The sequence below is a fragment of the Diceros bicornis genome, chromosome 11, assembly GCF_020826845.1.
Source record: "Diceros bicornis minor isolate mBicDic1 chromosome 11, mDicBic1.mat.cur, whole genome shotgun sequence".
Taxonomy (NCBI): Eukaryota; Metazoa; Chordata; class Mammalia; order Perissodactyla; family Rhinocerotidae; genus Diceros; species Diceros bicornis.
Window position 1 is genome coordinate 14178397 of NC_080750.1, and position 17469 is coordinate 14195865.

The 17469-nt window shown below is 37.4% G+C and overlaps 1 protein-coding gene across 7 annotated transcripts in view; it reads right to left on the minus strand.

Moving 5' to 3' along the window:
- Positions 1–17469, minus strand: part of PRDM5 (PR/SET domain 5) — a 197411-nt gene that overhangs the window by 63165 nt on the left and 116777 nt on the right. For all 7 annotated transcript variants that reach the window (XM_058549984.1, XM_058549986.1, XM_058549982.1 and 4 more), the window contains 3 exons: positions 17020–17113; positions 13591–13751; positions 10505–10598 (listed from right to left, as the gene is read on the minus strand). In XM_058549984.1, coding sequence (XP_058405967.1) covers positions 10505–10598; positions 13591–13751; positions 17020–17113 — 349 coding nt within the window. The remainder of the gene's footprint in view (positions 1–10504; positions 10599–13590; positions 13752–17019; positions 17114–17469) is intronic.

Here is a 17469-nt window from a genome sequence, read left to right on the forward strand (position 1 = left end):
TTTAATAGTCTATAAAAGCAGTTGTCTTACGCAGACTTGCCATGCATGTCCTTAACCTAATCACCTAATGATGAAGAATAAGTGGACTTGAGAAGGTGGATACAAAGTTTCTGAAAAATAACATTTTCAAAGTTAATGGAAAGACCGAAGTTTTGTCAGACTTCTCCCTAGCGGTACCGCACAGTGGTAATGGGACTAAGGAAGGAGAGGGAGCAGACAGAGAAGAAAGACGGTGAAGCAAGGACACAACTAGTTGGTTATTTAAGGCAGTAAAGGACAAAATTAATCAAAACGTGAAGGAATTGCAGAGATTTAAAAAACAATTTTTTTTAAACACCGTTAAGAAAAAATTACAACAAAGACATAAATACTAAGATTTCTCTGAGAACTAACAGACAGGTGGTAATCCAATAGCTAAGTTATCACTGTCTTACAGAATGACCATTAGTCATGAGCCAATAAAATAAGACCTGTTCTGAGAAAATTAATATGAAGGAAATTGCCTTTAACGCTACACAAAACAATACTGTCACTATGCTAGATAGGAAATGAGGAAAGATACCAATTGGCAAACTGGAAGGAAGAAACATAAACTGGAGTTACGTTTTCTCTTCATAAAACTTAGTGTTATTTGATGTTATAAAAAGAGAATTGACTTCTCAAATTATTGATGGATAACTTGAATACTATAAGAGCAAAATGAAATTGACTCCTTCAATATAATGGGAAAACAATGAAGAGACTATTAACTCCATAAAAATCTCATCGCATTGCAGTGTACTCAAATGTACATCCACCTCACTATAGGTCCAACCATCAATTAAATCATTTCCTAGAAATAAGAAAAGTAATCTCTCCAACTATATGACATTCTGGAAAACAAAAAACCATGGAGACAGGAAAAAGATCAGTGGTTGCGATGAGCTGAGGGTTGGGGTATGAATGGGCAGAGCACAAAGGAATTTTAAGGCAGTGAAAATACTCTGTATGATACCATAATGGTGGATACATGTCATTATACATTTGCCCAAACTCACAGAATGTACAACACCAAGAGTGAACCATAACGTCAACTATGGACTTTGGGTGATTATAATGTGTTGACGTAGGCACCTCAATTGTTAACAAATGTACCACTCTGGATGAAGATATTGACAATCGGGGAGGCTATGCATGGGTGTGGGGAGGGGGTATTTGAGGAAATCTCTGTACCTTCTCCTCAATTTTGCCATGAACCTAAAACTGCTCTACAAATAAGGTCAATTTTTTTTAAAAAGGAATCTGGCGAAACTAAATTTACTCATCATTTTCTCCACACATTATTGCCCACTATAAAAATGACTCAGGAGTAAATGAACAGGTGAATGCTAAAAACAAAACAAAGCGGGGGGCCGGCCCGGTGGCGCAAGCGGTTAAGTGCGCGCGCTCCGCTGCGGCGGCCCGGGGTTCGCTGGTTCGGATCCTGGGCGCGCACCGACGCACTGCTTGGCAAGCCATGCTGTGGCGGTGTCCCATATAAAGTGGAGGAAGATGGGCACAGATGTTAGCCCAGGGCCGTCTTCCTCAGCAAAAAAAGAGGAGGATTGGCGGATGTTAGCACAGGGCTGATCTCCTCACAAAAAAAAAAAAAAAAAAAAACAAAGCACCCTTCATTTGGCTCTAAAGCATAAAACTTTCATACTACTGAAATAATACAAGACTTTTAGAATTTCATTTCTCATCTTTTATACCGGGTAACTTACAGAAGTTTTCTAATTCTTGTAGTAATTATAACAGCTGTGCAGCAGCTGTGTACCAAAAAAGAAGAGATAACACAATAATAAAAAAGAATTTGAAGTCAGAAGGTATGGGTTTTACTACCTTGATTGGATAAGTCATTTGCTTCTCTGAATCTCAGCTTCCTCATCTAGAAAATGAGAATGCTCTTTGAAAGCTATCATACTGGCTGTGAGAGGGCTAACTTAGTATCTGAGAGAACTTCCCTCCTTCAATAAACTAGACTAAAAACCTGAGCCTGATCTGCCCTGCCCTTCAGCTTAGAATCTAGTCATGGAACACATAAACAAAGTAAATATAATATCATAACTGAGAAGAGATATTTATATATAATAAACAAACTGCAGCCCCCAAACTTCTACTAGAGGAGAGGCTACACAGTGCAAGAGACTTTAATACACTACATCATTGTTTGTAATTATTCCAGTTCCCATAGAATCGACCTCGTCAAATAAAATGGATGGGGCATTTGTTAGGACCAATTTCCTCTAACTTTTTTCTAATCAGAATTTTAAAAAACTAGGCAACTCCAAACTAAAAGGAGTCATAGTAAATACGAGTGCTGGTTGGCCAAATATTGATTTTTATTCCTTCATTTAAACACTGTAATTTTATAAGAATTGGTGAGCTAGATCTTGAAACATGCTGTTAACTGTTATTGGTTATACAATATGTTTTACCACCAACTGTGTGATGAGCAAGGAGATGAAGGAAGGAAAGAAAATCAAAAGGCCTAACTTTACATTGTGGGTGGGCCCAGCTGATAAATTGTGGAGTTTAGCAATTTTATTCTTTAATGCAAACATTCTCAAAGTGAATTCCACAGATTTTTGTAGGTATTATACGAAAAAATGATTTTAATGTCAATGCAATTTGGATTCCAATCCAGGACTTCTCACTATGAAGCCAGCAAACTTTCCACTATCCCTCAGCTACTGCGATGTATTTGTAGGTTCCCTTATTTAGTCAAGAAGCAGCCACTAAGTTCTTCCTCTATGCCAGGTAGTTCTCTGAATAGTAAACAGGTAAGATATCAGAGACGGTACAGATCTAAGGGAACAGAGAACCTACAAACTACTGATGAAGTGCAAGCATTCGGAAGGGTGCTGTGTTGAGGGAAGGAGAAGACAGAGCATGGTGGCCTAACGTGGTGGGGGTAGGGGACGGTCAGGTAACAGCGCGGAGAAAGTAACATTTAACTGGAGACTGGAGGAAAGTGAAAGAAGCCCAGTAAACAAGCCTGGGGTTGGTAGCTGATGAGTCTCATGAGATGGGCAAGGGCCAGTCATTTTGTACAAAGAGAGGGGAAACCACTGAGAGGTTTTTAAGTAGGATAATAACATGACTGGGTGATCCTTATCAATTCTTTACACCTTCTTTTGTAAAGAATACATATACTTTCCACTGTATTTCAAAGAAAACTTCTGAAAAATCCATAAGAATAGCACATTTCATGGAACTCCTTTTTCAAGAAGATGACTAGGCATGAAGTAATGACACTCAGCTTCTTCAGAAGAATCTGAGTTTTCTACAAGCAGTAAACTGTCAGCAAACAGAACAGAACAACAAAAAGTCTGTATATACTTAAAGAATGTAAGTCTTCCTGTTGAAAGAACTAGACTCTGAGGGAGATACGAACAAGATGTAGCTATGGAGCTGGATGTTCAGGCAACGGTTCCCAGCCACACTTAGTTGGCCTCTGTGTCCATTCATTTATTCTCACTGGAATAAAACACTCCCACTTTTAATTATTAAAATTTTCAAACATGAAGAAAAACTGGACAAATGTTACAATGAAACTATATACTCTAACTTAGGTTTAATATTACCATATTTGCTTTCTCATTCTCTTTTCTCTCTTTTTCAACATATTTTTATATGCACTTCTTTTTGCTGGCCTATATGAGAATAAGATACAGAGACATGTCACACCTAAATAATTTAGTATGAACCTTCTAACAATAACAGTTACCTGCATAGTCATAATATAAGGTTAATACACTTTAAATATTTTATTATACAAGGAAATTATTATAGAAAAATTAGAAAACACAGAAAATCATGAAGAAAAGTAAAATTATCCATATTTACAATACAAAGAAATAACCACAGTTAATAATTTAATATTTAACCTTTAAGATCTTCATATACAAATGTTTTATCCTTACAAAAATAATACCATTTTATTTTCGTAACTTATCTTTCTCATTTCTTTTCATGTTAATTAATATACATTTATAATATTGCTTTTATCATCTATATAATATTCCAACTTATGGATATATCATAATATAATTTAACCAATCTCCTCAATGCTGGATATCCGGGCTCTATTTCCAATTTTTTGCTATTATAAACAGTTCTTCAAGAAACAAGACAATATTCTTTTCTTTGTTTTGTTTTGTTTTGTGAGGAAGACCAGCCCTGAGCTAACATCCAATGCCAATCCTCCTCTTTTTTTTTTTGCTGAGGAAGATTGGCCCTGGGCTAACATCCATGCCAATCTTCCTCTACTTTATATATGGGATGCCACCACAGCATGGCTTGACAAGTGGTGTGTCGGTGCGTGCCCGGGATCCGAATCTGCAAACCCCACGCCGCCAAAGCGGACTGTGCGCACTTAACCACTGCGCCACTGGGCCGGCCCCAATATACATTTTTTAAGCAAACTTCATTGCCTATAATCTCTTTTTGGACTTAGAAACTAAGCATATTTTGGGATTATGCCTCATAAAGAAGGTAGTAGTAATTTAAAAAGCCAAGGACAAGTTTTGATGTGACGAGGCAAACTAAATTTGTCAAAGATTATTTCGGAGGTCATTATGATTTAATTTCAAGAAAGAAATAAGTGAAACATACATAGTTCAGAATTTATAAAAACCACCAAAAATGATTTTTCCAACTGAGTGGTCCTTTAAACATCTATTAAAAAGAAAAGCCTAGTTAATCAGGAACATAGCCATCTGAAATGCATTTTTCCAAAAGTAATACACTAAGAAAATCCCATGATTATAATTATGCCAGACACCATGATATTAAATCAGTTCCTTATCAACAACCAATCAAGACTATGTTTATAAACTAAGTTATTAAAGTTGCAGCATATTCAACAATTTAAGATCTTCATAAAGTTGAAAGAAAGAAAAGAGAAAGATACTGAACATAAAATTCTCAGTATGATGTCCTGTAAGAAAGAAAACTAAGAAAAGGAGAAAATGATCATATAAGCAATTACATCGTTCAATAAAGCCTTGACATCCAATGTTAATGAATACACTTCATTTAACTTTGGAAAAGTAGTCTTAAGTGGCAATATTAGAGAAGAATTTCAGAGATTATACTTAGGACAATTAACTGACCATCTACTATGAACCAGCACTAAGTATTTTAGACGTGATTCAATTTATTCTTCACAAAGGACCTATGAGGTAAAACGGGGCTCAGAGAGGTTAAGCAGTTTGCTCAAAAGTGCACAACTAGTAAGTGGTGGGTGCCAGAATCCGAACTCAAGTCAGTTGTCTCCAAAGCCCCTGCCCTTTCTATTACGCAAGGCTGACTCCCATGGCGGAGGAAGGTAGACCAGGAAACACACTGAGACAAGCCTCTACTCAGCAGGGCAGCTCTCCAGGTGGGGAAAGTGATTTAATCTCCCTATAACTCAGACTTCTCTAAACTCTTACTAAATGACTTCAGATATCAGTCAATATCTTGCTGATAGGATAACCTTTTAGCAAGGTACTATCTTTTGGTATCTGCAGGCAAATTTTAGAGGTAAGTTCTGTAGTATACCTACAAATACGTCCAAATTTGGAAAGCCTTAAATCCTTTTCTATTTACAGTCATAAACATTATCGGCCCAATAACGAACAGTACCTGTAAAAGCACAGCATTGGCAAACCTCTTACTCATCAAGCGTCTTTTTAGAACCCAGATGCCAGCAAAGGCAATGACACTGGACAGCAACATGTCTCAGTAGCAGCAGCAACAGCAGTGGAAGCTTGCGAATTTATCACCAAGACAACCAGAGTAACAGCTGGAAGCAATATTGATCCGAGCAATCAGTTGAGACAAATAGTCCCAGTTAAACAGGACGGCCTCTGTCAGCTGGGTCCTTACTTGCATGGGACATTCGTCTTCAAAAAACAAAACATTCGTTTTTTGAAAATAAAAGAAGTGAGCTTGTCATTTCAAAAAAAAAGAAAAAGAAAAAAGGAAATGATAGTTTTTCTTACCAAATTTAGAATTTTGAAAAACTTATATCTGCTATCACAAGCTGAAGGGTTCCAAATACTTAGACTTGCCTAATGAGATCAGTGGTGACATTAACACACGTGAAAGAGCTGCATAACTCAGCAAGCCAACACTGTCCAAAAGATCTGTGCGTCGTGTCGCAGAATCGCGCATGGGTAAAAGACCATGCTCAAAGTTCAGGACATGCCAATGGATTTTAACATAACAGAATAGAAAAAGTTCATTGACATGTTCTAGGTTCCACATAACAGTGTCTTAAACAAACTACCACTTTTTGAGTTTCAGTATAGTAATAAATAATATCCAGAATTATTTGACAAAGGCTATTAAGAAACTCTCTCCTTCTAACTATATATATCTGTGTGAGGCCAGATTTTCTTCAAATTCTGAAATCAAAAGAACATACTGAAGCAGAATGAATGAAGAAACAGATAGGAGAATCCAAACTGTTTCCTCTTGAACCAGACCTTACAAAAAGATTTTCAGAAATGTAAAACAATGTCTCCCAGGCCGGCCCCGTGGCTTGGCGGTTAAGTGCGCATGCTCCGCTACTGGTGGCCCAGGTTTGGATCCCGGGCGCACATGACGCACCGCTTGTCCGGCCATGCTGAGGCCGCGTCCCACATACAGCAACTAGAAGGACGTGCAATTATGACATACAACTATCTACTGGGGCTTTGGGGAAAAAGAGGAGGAGGATTGGCAATAGATGTTAGCTCAGAGCCGGTCTTCCTCAGAAAAAAGAGGAGGATTAGCATGGATGTTAGCTCAGGGCTGATCTTCCTCACAAAAAAAAACAAAAAAAACAATGTCTCCCTTCTCACTAGATTATTTCTAGTTAGGAAAATGTGGTTATTTTCTGTAAAAATATGTTGTTTATCTTAACATGTAATGGGTTCATTATTATTTTTTAATGAATAAATATTTTTAAATGTTCTTAGCTTTAATTTTTAATACAGTAAACAGCTATAGATATAACACACATAAAATAAAAAAAAAAAAAGCTTTCCAGGGCAAGCCCCATGGTGTAGTGGTTAAGTTTGCATGCTCCCCTTTGGCGGCCCAGGGTTCACGGGTTCAGATGCCGGGCACGGACTTACACACGGCTCATCAAGCCATGCTGTGGCGGCATCCCACATACAAAATAGAGGAAGACTGGCACAGACGTTAGCTCAGGGCCAATCTTCCTCACCAAAAAAAAGAAGCTTTCCAGTGTCCTCAATTATTTTTAAGATGATACAGAGTGTTGAGTCCAAAATAGGAACACTAATAATCCAGAGGCTGCCCTGTCCACAGAGGCTGCACTGGCTGTCTGTGCTGACTGTCCCCACCCCATCTTCACTCACAGTCCTCCCACTTGACTGTGCATTCTCTAACAGTACTAACTAAATACTTCCTGTAGAATAGGTCTTACCTACATCATGCTATAGCACCAACATTAATTGCTAAATCTAGTGTGAGAAAGGGCTGAATAAAATCACATGATTTCATAAGGAAAAATAATAAAGGGAGAGAAAAAAATGCATTTATAGAACTCAAAATAATGAGAGCTCTACTGTCAAAGTAGCAAAATAGGGGCCGGCCTGGTGGCACAAGCGGTTAAGTGCTCATGCTCCACTGCGGTGGCCCGGGGTTCACCACTTCGGATCCCGGGCGCACACCGATGCACCGCTTGTCAAGCCATGCTGTGGTGGCATCCCATATAAAGTGGAGGAAGATGGGCATGGATGTTAGCCCAGGGCCAGTCTTCCTCAGCAAAAAGAGGAAGATTGGCAGATGTTAGCTCAGGGCCGATCTTCCTCACACACACACACACACACACACACACACAAAAAAAAAAGTAGCAAAATAACTACATAAGCCCATTTGACGACTGAGCCAGGTTCTAGCTCTGGAGGGTAAATGGATGCACATGATTTGGAGGACACGACAAAGCAGATAAAAGAGAAGCAAAGCATCATCTGTCCATGCGGGAAAAGAAACCCATCTCAGGACCATGGGGAAGCCCGGATACCAGCAACCAGGCAGGTCTCTGCAGCCATCGCCACTATGTGGCACCTACCACTTCAAACACAACCCCAGCCACGCTGCCAGGCAGTTGTCACCAAGGACATAGGATTGACATCAAAATAGCCCAAAGAAGAACTGTAAAATGTGAAAATGAAATGAGTCTGATTTTAAACAGAAAAATCTAGTTATAAGTAAATAACTATAAATAATTATACAACTATTTGTATGGACATGTGCAAACACATACATCACAGCTTTATATTTTTATTTATTTAAATGTATGTGTTGGCTGACTGTGCCTCAGCACTGTTGTCTGAATTTAGATGGCCAGTTCTCTTGATCAGAAACCACATTGAAAAGGCCAGAATTTGTATAACATTTGGCACAGATTCATGCATATAATAAATAACCAAATCACACACAAAGCGATTAGAATTTTAGAATATTCTCTACATTATACATAATATAGAACATAATACACGACAACAACAACAAAACACTACATGTATTCAATATTTTTATCAGAGAGACTTCTTAAAGCTCAAAAAAATAATCTTATTATTGCAACTTTGTAGAGAACAAAAATAATTAAATTTTAGGGGCAACTACTAGTTTAAGTACTTTATTCTTCTCCACTGCCCATCCTTCCTACAAGTAAAATAAAATGTAGGCACACAGAATTCTCAAGGATGGAATTATTTTGAATAATCAAGTGTTCCACTTGATTGGCTTCATCTTTTCTGTGCTGGAATATGTTTTAACGCATTCTGAACAAAATAATCCCTGCCTTTTAGAAACACACTGTACTGAGCATAATTCAATTGCACCATGATGTCTCAGGGCATTATTATAAACTTATTACTGTGATATGCAGTAATAACTCTTTCCCCATTTCCTACCTGCCCTCCTTCCATACACAAATGCTATGCACAAGCACACACATACAGACAGGTAAATGTGCTCCACAAACTGTAAGTTATATTTTCAGAGTGGCACAAAGACATTTTCCAAGAATTAGTGACCCAGAATGGATGGCTATTGACTTCACTCTTGTCTTCATCCTGCTTCACCACAACTCCACACGGCTCCCAGTATACATAAGAGAGTAGTACCAGTGACATCAAAGACCACGCTGTTAGGTGGCAAGGGCTGGCCCCAGACTTCAGAACTCTCTCCTCTCTCCTCATCACTGACTTGCTTCTTCTGTAGAATCAGGACATGGTGCTCCCAGCTCTGGCACTATTTGAAGTCCACCTGCCCTCAACACGGCTCTTTGCTGCCCTTTTCCTTTTGCTTCTCTCTACCTTTCTTTCTTTCTGTTGTCTCTGATTCTGTTACACATATTGGACTTTGTCCTGAAAACCTCACTTTCTCTAGATACTTCTAAGCAAGAAGACCTCCTTTTGTTCTTTAGGGTGCCCATTATTCCACAGCCATCATGTACAATGGTTGATTGTTCTTGGCTGTATGTTCCATTTAGAAGTATTTAAGAGGCTATTCTAAGATAACAAATATTAAGTTGACATGTCTTTTAACTTTAGCCAGAAAATTCCCAAAATAAATTATGCTCCGCTGCTGCCCTTTCCTCCATCTACTTATAATAATCACAGTATTGATTCTTTAGTCTGCTTAAACAAACATTTCTTCATGCACAAAACAGTTATTGTGCTAGACGCTGCACTAGGTGCTGGGGATATGATGACAAAGACTCAGGTACTTTGGCTCTTGAGTAGGAAGTTTCAGCAACGTAATCCAGTTACACAGTTGACCATATACAGTCCTGCTACCGAAAACCATATAAGATTCATGTAAAATCATCTGGGTATGAAAATTAAGAGTATTCTTTCAAGTCTTTTCAAGTGCTTCTCTACATGATAGATAAAATCCAGACAAGGTTCTTTCAAGAATATTCAGCAGTTCATTCACTCTTCACTAGGGCACAGCCCTCTTTCACGGGAGAAATTGCACAGGAAGTCATAGGAAATGGAGGGAACCTTTAGGAAGCAGTCCATGGCATAACAGATATTATGGTCATATCACTCTTGTATCCAACGAAACCCTACAGCATTCAAGCAGCAACCAAAGACATTGTAAATTTTAAAAGGCCACATTTGATGTGAGTTATAGGAGGGATTTTTAAGAGGAGGCCCTTAGTCTTCTATAAAAAGTAAAACTGCTGTTTCCCTATTCCATCCATTAGAATCGCGTATAAAGTAAATCACAGTTATATCACAACTAAACATTAATCAAATTATTTCCACTTTAGATGTTTAATTTAGTTTTGTAAAGTATACTTATTCAAAATTTTTCTAGAGTAAGGAACTGGATGTCATAAAACTTTAAGGGAGAGAAAACAGCCAAGATTAATTCTTAATCTGGGAGATATTCTATAACATTACAATCTTCCTGGTCTTGGAAGAATTTGATTTCTCTAGGTTGTTTTTATCCCCAATTACAATCTACATACCTGTGTGGCTACGGATATGAACTCTCAGGGTCCCACTGCTGGCAAATTTCTGGCCACAATATGGGCAGATTTTCTCCTTTTCTCCTGTATGTGTCTAAATGGAATGGAATAAAAAGAGTTGAGGATAAATATAAAGAATTAGGTAACGATGATTAAGTGCCTCTGACCATGGTAAATCCTTTTTTTCCAGGATTATGTTTCACTAAAATGATTTAATATCACAACGAGATTTTAAACCATTTATCATCAGTATTCCCACTGGTTCAAAAAAAAAAAAACCTTACAATCGTGCATTAGTGTTAATTTGAAAATGATTGTGCAGTTTACTTTTTAAGCCTTTCTGGAGCCCTGATCTAAAAATGATTAAGTTCTACAAGACCAGTATACGCTGGCAAAACCACATAATCAAAATGGGGCTACAGCTGCCCTTGACCGCTGTCAAGAAACATGTCCTTAGAAGCATTTTTCACATTCTTTGTGTATATTTAACTCTTGAGGATAGAATTAATCTCAATAAAGTAATCTGTCACTTGCATTATGCTTGTCTGACTGGACTTATTTTGCTGCAGAGTAAAAAAGAATATAAATCTGATTTGACCTTTAAAATTAGCAGGTGTTAATTGAACAGTCAATTTAAAAGAACATTCCTGCCCTCAACATAGCTTTAATGTGGGCATAAAACCACCACACAAGAAAGGTGAATGAGTATCATCAAAAGCGAGCTTTGATAAAATTTTAGAGAGTTCAAAGAAAACAGAGTGACCTCTCCAAAACGAGGAGACAGATCGAGGGTTTTAAACCTGTCTCACAACCTCATCAGGAGACCAGTTATTATACCAACATCAAAACATGTCATTCCAATAAATGAGGGTCAGAGCTACCTTTCAAGCCCCATTGTTTTTCAAACTTAGGAAAAGGGAAAAAGAAGGGAAAAGCAGGCAATTACTTCAGGTATCCACACACTCGTTATCAAACTGTTTTTAGAATTTTTTGTATTTCAATTATAATCTGAAAATTAATACAAGCATGGAGTAGATCATCTGGGTTACAATCACAAAACAGAGCTCCCAGGGCCTGTGTTTGCCTTTGTTTTTATGTAAGTTACTGGCAAGTATTATTATTTGAATTGTGATGGGCTGATGAAAAAAGAATAGGAAAGGTATTTTTAAAAATGATGCATTCCTAGAAGGGAAAGACACACAGGGTGGGACAGAGACAAAAGGGACAGTTACCTCATCACCTGACAACCTCAGAGAACCACCGACTCAGCACAACATTCTCCTCATCCATGTTAAATTGTTAACACAATTGGTGTCACAGCCTTCTTGGTACTTAATTTGTAAATTTTTGTATTTGAATTATAATCTGTAGTTGGATATTACTATTGTACTTGTAATTTTTAAAAGAGCTATAAACTAAACACCGTGGTCAACATCAGTGAGATTTTAGATCTTTTTTCCCTCGGAAAGGACTTATATTATACTCAAGTTCAAAAAATATAGCCTAACCAACTGCTGCACTAGCCAGCAACACTCCCCACAACAGACATCTCCTGATCCCACAGTTGGCAAGCACTTAACTTTCCATTTTCACTACAGGTTCTTATACAAAACAGTTCTACATTCTTTACACCTCAGTGGGAGCCCTTACTCCCATGGTCCACATTACCACTCTATTTAAAGGAAATGCCGTAACATTTTAACATATAACAGACCTATATTCTTCTCATGCCCTGAAAGAAGGGGCAAAATATGGCAATTCTTTCTTGATTAGTGTAAGGTTGTTTAGAAACTATATATATTATTACAACACTGGATTATTCCAAACAGGCAACTACCAATTTATTTGTAATATCTTTATAAAATCCACAGGATTCTTTTTGCTGCTACAAAAGTATTTCATTGCTCACTAAGTTATTTATCAGTGGTATAAGTTTCAAACTAAAGGACGTTAAGGCTATATTACTGAAAAGAATTTAAAAGTTCCCTTGGCTTAATTTAAAAATATATCTTATTAGTAGGTACAGAATTTTCTTAGCTGATTTTAAAGGACACTGAAGATATAATACTAAAATATCTTAAATATGGATAAGAAAGCATGGAAACATCTCTATAAGAACAATATTAGATGAATGTATAAGATGAAAATAAACAAACTGCAAAATATACTCTGTGACAATCTGTTCTTGATTTGAAAACTCACTATACTTTTCCCTCACTGATTAAACACAACAAATGTTTATTAAATTCATGAAAAAAGTAATTAAAAACTTAATCCTCTTGAATCAGCTTTATTAAGGATAGGTACCAAAATAGAGGTCACACCGAAGCGGGAGTCACTTCCTCACATTCCTCAGCAGCGCACACTAAGTAGCGGAAAACTTCTACACTCCACAGCCATTTCTAAAGTCAACCTCAAAACCTTGACCTGCGTGTGTTACAATACGAATTTTGCTATTTTAAAAATATACTTAAAACAGACTTATTCAATTGATTTGCTTGAGGTCATTAGCGTAACACAAAAAAGATAACTTCCAAATCACGATAAGTAAGAACATCTTATTTGAGTTGAGCAAATACTTATTAAGACCCTGAGCTGCACCAGGAACTTCCCTAGCCCCTGGAGATGCAGGACGAAGAAGGACCATTCCAATCTCAGAGGAGCTCAGTCTAATAACCAGTCATGAACACCTGAATTAGCTTTGAAAAATAAAATTATTAAGGCACTATTCATATTTCTTTTTTTTTAAAAAAAAAAAACTTATGTTAATCCAAAAATGTATAACAATCGATAAGCTCCCCCTCCTCATATACGCTGCATGGCCCACCTATCAGCACAGCTAAGGGCCGTGTAGAATCCACCTCTAACTCCAGGGTCTCTTTCAGATGAAAAATATGTTTCTTCTGAAAAAATGAAGGAAACAGACATTTTCTGAAGAGCTGATATAAATCATACATTCCTTATGTGTCACTTTGAGTAAATAAATTTAAATAAATTAATATAAAATTGATTATCACATGATAATTAACATATATGGCCATATGGCACATGTAATCCATTCCAACTCACAGCAGGCTTCTACTCACTTTCTTATGACTTCTAAGCACGGAAGGTGTAACAAATGCCTTATTGCACAGCTCACATCTGTATTTCTTGTGTCTATCGTGGACCACTTGGACATGAACATTTAAGGTATCCTTCCTTTTAAAGGTAGCATCACAGTGATGGCACTTGAAAGTCCTCTCACCTTAGAAATGAAAAAGTCAAATAAAAGAAACATACGATGCACTAGCAGGTCCCATTAATTTCCTCACGTATACTAGATTTAGCGTTGTTTTTCTCCAAAAATTTAGCTTTATAGCTCTAGCAATTTATCATAAACACAAAAGGTCATTTTTTCCCAAGAAATTTCAGCTCCATATTTGCTAATTCTCTGTGTGACCAGGGGGAAGTCCTTTAAACTTATAGTCTCAGTCTCTTTAACTAGACAATATGGGGATTGAATTAGCTAAATTTTCTAAAGTTCCCATGAACTTTCTTTAACAGTATGTGTTTCTAGGGCAGGGGCTGGGGTTTGAGCTGTAGATTCTTGTGGTGACAGAGACCTCTACAAAGCAGAGTGAGTTGCCTTTGGGGCCCTTCTCGAACTCCCCTCAATCCCACCACTAGCCCTGTGGTGGACAGCGCAGAGGCAGAACTGGGTCGCAGGCAGCACGCTGGGAGGAAGCCCCTGGGGGCAGGCAGAATGGGTGGGAGCCAGCCCTCTCATCCTGAGAGGGCTACAACACCCCTTCCTTCCTCAGCACCATCTCAGGACCCTGAACTGGAGGCTCCCTAATGTAGTCCCAGCCCTGCTGGGGACAGCTGGGGAAGGGGTTCAACCTCCCAGGCTCTCAGGCAGTGTGGGGGCTGCCTCTCAGAGAGGCAGTTGGATTGGGGCAGGAGGACACTGAGGGCAACTACCCTTTTCTACCCTAGAGCCCTGGGTACCTGAGAGGGTCTTCACCTTCTCATTATATGGCCTAGGCCTACAGGGAAAGCAACTCGAGGAATTATGTTTAGGGAGATTATGGCACTTTTTAAACTTTCATATAATGCCATCTTTGTAGTTCTTCTTAAAACATACACTTTGTTTGTATGTTGCCTTTGTGCATTTTTGTTGCAGGGTGTTATTATTGTAACCTAGTCTGTCTCTATATATCTTTTCAGATTTATTTAAACATTTTATTTGTAGGAAAAGTATAACCAGTGAGAGTAAAAGGAAATATCAATTGACATAAGACTGTAAACGTTAATAATACCAAATCTATTCAGGCACTGAAAGAAATTAAAACAAAAAACAATCCTCCAAGATTGCTCCTATCGAAGCATTTCCATTAAATTAGCAAGTGAATCAAAATACTGGTTTCTGTACAAACACTTCATCAAGCTGTACCAAGGGAGGCCTTCCCTTTCTTCTTTCATATTTTAATTCCATATTTCTTCATTTTAAGTTTATCAAAATGTTTGAAATATGATATAAGATTTTATCTGATTTTATCAGATTTCTTTGCCTTAAATTTATCAGGATTTTTCCCTTTCTTAAAACCAAGAAGCTAGCCAGCAACCTGCCTTTTAGTTTTCAGTGTATTAGGAAACAGCAATAATTTCCAAAGTAATTATGACAAGTTATTCTTCATATTTTGAGCCAGAGTGCTGATGTAAGTTTCTAAAACAGCCTTTATGTTCTAAAGTTAAATGAGTTTTAATTTTCATATAGTGTAAGACAAGATCTGGTATTTTGTCCTCTCTCTTTTAGCCATTTCTAATTTTCCCATCGTTTTAACTCACTAGCCTTAACTGATGTTTAACTTTACCTTAAATAACTCATTTACTCACTCAGTTACAAAGTTGATTTTCTTAGTCTTGATGCTGCTTCATAAAGCCTCTGATTAACGTGCTGATCAACATTATATTAAATACAGAAAGTACAAGCACAGTCTACTCAGTCACTTCAAGCCTATGTCTCAAGTTGATGAGAACCAATAAGCTGAAATCAAAAGTATTAGATTCCTTCTATTAAAAGTTTCTTGCTGTTATTAAAAATAAAATTTCACCTTTCCAAAGAAAAATTTCCTGAACATCAGGCCAAGTTTAGTCATATAAGTCTAATTTTTTAGTATGAAGGAGGTTCCCTCGTCTAAATCTCTCTTCTAAAATCCACTCATCTCATAACAGTTATTTTTCTTAATCAAATGATTGTCAAACAGGATGGAAATCCCTGCTGTTACATGACAAATTTTATTTCTTAAATACATAGCTGTTCTTTATAAGGAAAATGGAAAGTGGTGCTAACAACTTCCCCAGAGCTGTCAGGTGGATGCAGAAAGCCATGAGATTATAACACTACCTTTTCTAGAAGAAAAGATGCATTTCATCATAATCATTACCACTCAGTATTTATAAAAACTTTAATATCTTTATTATTTTGAATTTTAGATACTTCTACTTGACCAGAGAAAATTCCTTCCAAGATACTATCTTATCTGTACAATCAATTGTCAAGATTGTTTTGCTTTCCTCAGAGATATTAAAAATTTAATCAGCAGTAGGAACTTAGTGTGTAGAGGATCTTCTACTGTTTAAACAACTCAAATGAAAAGCAAGATACATAAATATTACCTATGTTATACCATTTGTTCTTTAATTTTAGATACAGCAGTCTAGGCAATCTCCAGCTACTTCAGCATCTGAACAGAGAATCCATTTTAAAACTCCGCTTAGCACTAACATTTTTTTCTCTTCAATAAAGTGATGTCCTTCGGTGATATGGCTATAAATTCTATGGTATTCTACAAACAGCTCCGAGCGTAACTGCTAGGCAGAATTTCATGGTGTGTATGCATATAACTTAACCCAAAGGAAAAAAAAAATGCCCCTGCCAGAAGTAAGAAATCAGAGAGAGTAGTAAGTTGTGAGTAGGTAGGTGAAGCCTGTGACTCGCAGAGACCTGGCTGCCACCCCTCAGCGCTGTGGGACCCGGAGTACGTCCCTGTGTTTATCTGAGTCTCAATTTTCTCAATTCCCTTCAAATTAAGAGGTTAAATTAGATGTGTCCTCTGATGCTTTCCAACTTTAAATCCGTGAGCTAATAAAATCATGCCAGATATGTTTTAAAGAGTTAAGCCTGTTTCCTTAATCATTACATTTAAAAGGGAACAAAAACGTTTGTTTCAGAACAAATTTCAAAGATACCTTACCAAACATAAAAAATACTTTTGCATACAAACTTTAAATAATGGGAAGAAATGATATAAAATGAAATGTCTCATAAAATAGTTAATCTTACTGTGGGAAAATAAAGCAAGGATAAAGGAATAAGAGAGGAAAGGCAGAATTATCAGTCCTCTTTATGTTTAAAAGCAGATTACGTACCTATTTACAGGTCCGCTTCTGTGATGCCTACACTCTCAAAGGGTATAAGAACAAAGTGTGAGATCATCCCTTCGTCCTCAACTCCCTGTCTTGTGACTTACTGTTATGTATGAGCAGGTGTCTCTGCAAAGAAAACGGGGTTCGGAACAGAGCTTTACACTCCTCACACTGGAACGGCCTCTCTTCAGAGTGGGTCTGCAGATGAAAGAAACTGGGGATCAGCAGGATCTAGATTCAACTAGTCATTACAATAACTGGGGCTTGGATTCATGACGTCCAAGAGGAAAGAAGGGAAGGTAGACAATATCTTGTTTCTTCTGGTGACCTTCTTCCATCACAAAATCATAAACACAAATACGCTGTGTTCACAGGAGAAAAGCAACTGTATTTTTACATCCTCATATTAATTGTACATTTGATAAACAGAAAAGGACATTGTTCTTATAATCTCAGAATGCTAATCTGAATACACACTGAGATTTTTCAGGCTCTACTTTGCAGAGTGAAATGATGTGTAATTTCTCTAGAGACTAAACCTCTTTTACCACTGA